Source organism: Ptychodera flava, chromosome 3 (assembly GCF_041260155.1).
Source record: "Ptychodera flava strain L36383 chromosome 3, AS_Pfla_20210202, whole genome shotgun sequence".
In the NCBI taxonomy this organism is placed as follows: Eukaryota; Metazoa; Hemichordata; class Enteropneusta; family Ptychoderidae; genus Ptychodera; species Ptychodera flava.
This window is the reverse complement of record NC_091930.1, coordinates 22,840,097-22,846,734: the sequence shown is the minus strand read 5'-3', so window position 1 is coordinate 22,846,734 and position 6,638 is coordinate 22,840,097. Positions and strand designations below refer to the sequence as shown.

The 6,638-nt window shown below is 37.7% G+C and overlaps 1 protein-coding gene across 1 annotated transcript; it reads right to left on the bottom strand.

Moving 5' to 3' along the window:
• Window positions 1–901: 901 nt before the first annotated feature.
• Window positions 902–4,894, bottom strand: LOC139128407 (zinc finger protein OZF-like). Its single transcript, XM_070694184.1, has 3 exons — window positions 4,701–4,894; window positions 2,725–2,841; window positions 902–2,208 (listed from the first exon to the last, which is right to left on the bottom strand). Exons 1-3 carry the CDS (start codon window positions 4,810–4,812, stop codon window positions 902–904), a joined length of 1,536 nt encoding a protein of 511 aa, XP_070550285.1. The 5' UTR covers window positions 4,813–4,894.
• Window positions 4,895–6,638: the final 1,744 nt, after the last annotated feature.

The window sequence follows — 6,638 nt, the reverse complement described above, 5'->3', positions numbered from 1 at the left end:
TATACACAGACATGACTTCTTAATATTTAAAATCATTCATTTGATTATGAAAAAGTATCATTTCAACACATATTCCATGTTGCCACAACACTCTTCAGTGTAATTAGGGTGTATATCCAATATATGGCGATATACTGCAAAATAGTTCTTGTAAGTCTAAACATCAGCAAAACGCGAAGAGGCTGAACGTTGCATTAAAATATTTGTGCACGTAATATAGTGGACGAGTGGTATGGCAGTTTGTCGCGTACGTTTAACGCTTGTTTGGAGTTATATAACGGTATCCTTTATGTCTGGTTTATCAACACATTTTGTGTGCATATAAAGAGGACAATGTGCATGATATACGTGCAACTGTTAACGTTGATGTCTAATCTACTGTAAGTCGATATCAGTTCCCTGTGTCGTGAACAAGGTTACGGCTTCGTGTTTTTCTTACCTTCGTTAAACACGAGACTTTGTCATGTATCTGACGAAGCATACATGATTTCTTACAAATATGATACAACTAATAAGGGGTATTGGCTTTATAAGCTTTCAAAAGGTTTCTTAAGGGACAACGAACAAACCTTTGAGACTCAAAAAGATCGAGTAATCATATATTTGTCGTCACATACAACGATCCAATCAATGGTACTGCCAGCGTTCACTGCGGTCCAGGCAAGTTTCTTTCTTTTTATTTAATATAAACATGTATCCGAGTCTTCAGAAAGGAAGTAAAGGCTATAAAGGAAAAGTCTCAATACAGATACATTATCCCCATTTTCGAAATTCCTGTCATCAATTACACTTTGAAGAAATATGATCTATCGTTTGTGAAGACCATTTAAGATCTTTTAGGACCATGTGACATGGTTACGAAGCACTTAACATTCACAACTCAGGCAAAGTTAGTTACATGTCACATACGTTGATGATTCGTCGCCTTTGTACTACTTTTTGGTTTCTCTTGAAAGGGTGAGGAGATACTATCCCAGGTTGCCTTCCTACTTGTCCGCATACCTGCCGCTGTCGCATCGGCAGGGAGTTTCCGTCGACAGGTGTTCGCCCTCTGATGTCTTTTCAGGCTACTTTTCTCGGTAAGCATTTTCACACGTACAAAGCAAGACTGAAGTTTCTTGCTTGTGTGGCTTCGTATATGTTTACGAAGGTTAGCGACGTGATTGGATGTTTTCTCACCGATTCCACACTTATTTGGTCGTTCATTTAAACGGATCCTCTGATGCTGTTTCAGGTTCGAACTCTGTTTAAATTTCTTACCACAGTTCTTGCAAAAGTACAGATATTCTTCCGAGTGTATCCGGAGATGGACGTCCAGGTTATTTTGACGCTTGAAGGCTTTGCCACAGTGGTGGCACAGGTATGGCTTTTCGTTTGAATGAACTTTGTAGTGTTTTTTCAAGTTACCCAGATCAGAGAAACGTTTGCCACAGTCGTTACATTTGTGTGGTTTTTCTTTTGTGTGGAGAAGGCGATGGCGCTGTAGGTTGTCTTTGCGAGAAAATCGTCTGCCGCAAACTTTACAGGCATACGGCTGTATTTTCGAATGAGTCATGAGATGGGTGTTGAGATTGCTGGATTGAGTGAATGTCTTACCGCACTGCTTGCATGAGTATGGCCGCGTCTGTGTGTGTATTCGGTGATGAATTTGTAGGTGGTTCTTTCGTTTAAATGTCTTGCCGCACTCAGTGCATTTTAAATGGTTGCGTATCTTCGAGCATTTTGTTATAGTGGCCTCATATTGGGATCTTCGACCGCGTTTTGTACGTTTGTGTGAGGTTCTTTTCGACGGATTCAGGAAATGTAGCTTCGGTGTGTTATTCTGCTGCAAGGAGTTGCAGCTCTTCTTGATTTTACATTCGAGTTCCTTGGATCTTACCCTGACGCGTCTTAGTATCATGCTTTGACGTTCACATGACATTGTATTAGTTTTCTGCTTACGATTAGTGTCTGCAACTCTTGCTTTCAACCGAGTGGAGACCCTTACAGCCTTCTCACTGTGAAATGTTCTTTTATTCTTTGTAGATCCTTGTTCTATTATTTGTTCGCGAAAATGATATTGCAGTTCGTTGGACTTCCTATTTTTGTTATTTTTGAAAGTTGCCATTCCCTCATGGACGCCATTGTTTTTGTTGCCTTCTGGGAAATCCGAGAGGCATATTGATATGTGACCGAAGTATGCAAAGGTATCCATAACAACTTGAACATCTATGTAAAGAAAAGAGAACACATATTTTGCAATTGAAAGTTATTTGCAACGCATACCTACTTCCGGTAGCCATTAATTTACTTTGGAGATATGAAGTTTGAGCATGTTAGTTTTATACATAATTTACACTATTTCTAAATACATATAAGTTATGCCTGCATATTACACTTTTATTTCAAACAAATGTCAGGACACTAATGAAAGATTCAAAAATAGAGGCACCGGTGTTTCTTCTTTCGACATGCACGATAATGCAAGTCAGAACCTGCGATCGAAGGATTTGTGGGGAGTTTTTCATGAGATGTCAAGGATATTGCACTGCTCTCACTCCGACAAAATAAAGTAGAAATATCTTAACCTATGGGATTGTAGCTTTTAGACTTATTTCATGGCGTTGTCAATTAGCTTTAGTAAAAGCTAAACGCTGTAATTAATAGTATAGTAGTTATTCGTTTAACCATGCCTTCATGCACAAACAAAGAGAACTGGCAGAAATGTTCAACTTTAGTTCTTACCATTTTTTGAGTAAGTGCCCCTTTCACACCTTTGGCTGATTTTGGAGATCGATTCAGCATAGCGACTACCAAGAGTAACCATTATCTTTTCTTCACTCTCGGAGGTATTGTCCTTTTCTGAAAATTGACAGTATATTCTGTACCAGGTTAGAATTTGCTAAAGTGAATGTTAAATTGGCAGATTGTAAAGTGCAATGTATCCAACTTGTTCAATTAAACTTGAACTGTTCATGTAATATCAATGTCCACAAGTAAGAAATAACCGATTATATACAACTTGATGCTGATGAGTTCTAACTTCCCAAAACGAGAAACAAATACAGAGCATGAAAGATTTGAATTTACTTACCCGAAAAGTACCGGAAATGTATTGCCAGGAAAAACTAACACTATATTTACTCTCGTGACTAAAATGTTCTTTAATTTAATGCTGCTCGTCAATGGTTTTCACAACCATTTACTTTTTAACAACATTTTGGAAAATAGAGGCATTTCGTGTCCTTTAATAAGAAACGTACAGAGATAATGTGGTATTTTGTTTGTTTCAGAGGCCACTACAAGTACTTTTTGCATTAGCATGTTAATTTAGATAGGTCTCCTTGTTGTAATAGAACCATCTTTCATCATACACAGTGACTACAGAAGATCGAGCGTTATGATAATTTCAGTGACTCATCAGTCATCAGTCGTCAACGGGAATATAAGTTGTAGAATGTTCCGAGTATGATATTGAGAATAAACCGGGCGGTGCTCAAATTCAAAAAAAAAATTATAATAAATAATATATAATCGCAATCATACCAATCCATAATCCAATGTCTTTGGGTCAGAATTCGTAAGACAATGGTTATAAACATAGACACAAAACAGCACAGAACAGATAGTAAATAGACGGTACACAAACAAAGTCATATTCATGAAAGAAAGATATATGGACCTCTGGCCAGAAGACCAAGAAGTGATGTCAGGTTTTTCGAAAATAGTAAGCGCATCCTGCCCCACATGTGGCACCCGCCATATATCAATCTGTAAGCCAGATAGGTAGTGGTCACTAACTAAGCCCAATGTCACCGATGCCATCAGCAATCATTTGTCGAAGAGAGATGTTGTATTTATTTACCAGCTTGCGATACCTGCCAAAAAAGCGTTTGAATGTAGAGACAAGTCTTGCTCTGGTGTAACCTTGATTTAACAGTTTGTAAGAGAGATGGCCATGTCTCTCTACAAAATCACCATATGAACTGCATGCTCTAGCATATCGAATAAGCTGGGAAATGTATACCCCATAAGCTGGTGAGAGTGGAATATTACTTATGAGGTGTGGAAAATTGATTATACTGAAGTGGAAATCATCTCTCTTGTCATATAGCCTAGTAGAAAGGTGACCATTAGAGTCAAATTCAAGTAAAATGTCCAGATATGAAGCAGAAGAGGTCGTGTCTGTAGTTTCTTTAATCTCCAAGTCTGGAGGATAAATCATGGCGAGGTATTTACTTAATTCAGAGTTATTCATTGAAATAACATCGTCTATGTATCTATATGTTAGATAATAGTATTATAATATATAATACTATAATATTATAATGTTATAATATTCTGAAAGTTTATAGGATGGAAACTCATTGCAAAGCTCTGATCGTTATAAGCCTACAGATAGCATCTTTCAGTTGCAAGGGTACCAAATAAGCTTCATCGAGTTCTATATATGGCGCGTTCGGGTGATAAAAGATGTTAATGTTGATTTACGTTCGGCAATAGGCAGGGAAAATCAAATCTCCGTGAAATACATGTCCCGTGCTCAGCATGGTACTTAACAGAACAGAACAGAACAGAACAGAACACAACAGAACAGAACAGAACGGAACAGAACAGGTATAAACCAACTCTCACAGGAATCCATATTTTCCTTCTGAAACTTTGACACATTCCACAAGCCATAAAATGCAATTTTGACGAGGTGACTCATGCTGACATACCTACTCTACTCCGACTGAGCAGAAATGGCGATTGCGCCCAAGCGTCATCTCCGGGGTCGAGAAGTTCGACAAAAGCGTTAATTCCGTCGATTCTTAATGACTCAACGGTCATTCTATGTTAACTGCCAGTTTGCAAGTGGAGCGTTGATACTTTTGTTCGTCTTCGACTCCTGTTGTCATGCACCGAATTTCGAATAATGATCTAAAATATACAAGTTATGCAATGGTTATTTGTAGTTTTCAGAATGTACCGTGAGTGGCGATTGACTGTATTTGCCAAAACTTGTACGTGCCTCTACAAAAACAACGTTCATAAAATAAAAATTAACACTCTGATAATAAAAGTTAATCGGAGTGTTAAATTTTATGGTATCCTATCGTTGGGAAATTCCTATTTGTTCGCTATTTTTTTATTTAAGAGGTCGAAAATGACATTATATGCGATATAGCCTAAGCAATTAATTCGTCATCGAAAGCTCGACCTTTGGACTTCATAGTTGGATGCAAAGAATGCTATTAGCTTGGCTCATAATGTAATGTTGACGTACGAAGAAATTAAACTGATAAACATGATGTGAGTTACAGGTATTGTAATCTTCTGTCAACTTTTCCTTTCTTTAAATTTAAATCCGCTAAAAGTGAAGCGCAACTACATTATTGTGTTCATGATGAGCGAGAACAGCAGTTTTGGTTGTGTGCAATCTCTACAAAAACAATCAGGTATCACAAAATGCTTCACTAGTTACCCTTACACATGATCTTGTTCGCTTAAATTAAGATGGAAATCCTGAAAAAATACCACACTGTAGTCCGGACTATGAGTACAAGTGTCGCTTGCCGTCTGAAAGAAAATCATTGCCTCACGCACGCCCTATCTGCTTATCACGTGATAACGAATTTACCCACTTATCGGATGTAACGAAATGTAAGCAGACTTGGTGCCGATGTTTGTAATATTATCAATGGGTTCTAGCCAACTACATGGATGGCCAGGAAGACACCAAAATTATACATGTACGAACATACCTGTTTCTTTCTGGCGTATCTGCAATTAATAGTCCTTTACGTCGTTGCAAAATCCCTACTATGTCTATATCATAAAGTAGAAGTGATATATTGGCGCACGTCACTTTAACTATTCCTTTTAGAATTTGTTTGAATTGTTAATGTGGGTAGTTTGTTTTACATACGTCACATTGTTAATCTTTTAGTGAACAAACAGGAAACAAATTACTTTCACATTTGCATTTGGTAGTATTTTTAGTTCCTATGTACATGCATGGGAGCATAGGCACAGAAAACAGAAACAGAAAAGAGAAATAACGAAACTTCCTTTGTGCTGGTTAGGTTGTAATAAATTAACTTTGTTTGACCAGCAGTCGCCGAAAAGACAACTCTGTATGCGTACTTGATCCAATTACCTACCACAATGACGTAACATTCGTCTGTATGTTGTGTTCAGAAGCGTTCATGTTACATGATAAGAATCTGTTCAGCCTACGTTGTTTGTGCAACGGAAAGTGTCTTGAATATCCATTATCGCACTAATGACGAAGCGATTTATGATGTCTTTTTATGCCAGGACGAGGGCAACTTTCGAGATTCACGGACGATCACGGAATGAAAACAACTTGTGACGTGTTCCATCGTTAAATCAGGTAACGCAGTGGTTAATGTTTCGGATTTGTATTCTTAAATCTGTCTCTTTACAGCAACATACTGACTCCCTGTATACTTTCACATACATCAAATATTGCTACTAAGAAGAAAACATAGTTTTTAAACAATTTTTGAGGACACCTTTTAACAGTACACTTTTACATTATTTTTTCATAAAATTCGAAAACGACATTGCCTAAGGCCCGCATGCAGGACTTGTCTAAAGGCGAACCGCACATTGTGCTGTAGATCGAGTCCAGTTTCATTTGATCTCCCTGC

What these genes read in the sequence shown, in the direction of transcription:
- LOC139128407 (XM_070694184.1), bottom strand. Translation starts at nt 4,812, where the DNA reads ATGACCGTTGAGTCATTAAGAATCGACGGAATTAACGCTTTTGTCGAA. An exon ending in GCTCAGTCGGAGTAGAGTAG is followed by an intron (nt 2,842 to 4,700) that starts GTATGTCAGCAT and finishes GTCAATTTTCAG; the next exon opens with AAAAGGACAATACCTCCGAG. An exon ending in GGGCACTTACTCAAAAAATG is followed by an intron (nt 2,209 to 2,724) that starts GTAAGAACTAAA and finishes TTCTTTACATAG; the next exon opens with ATGTTCAAGTTGTTATGGAT.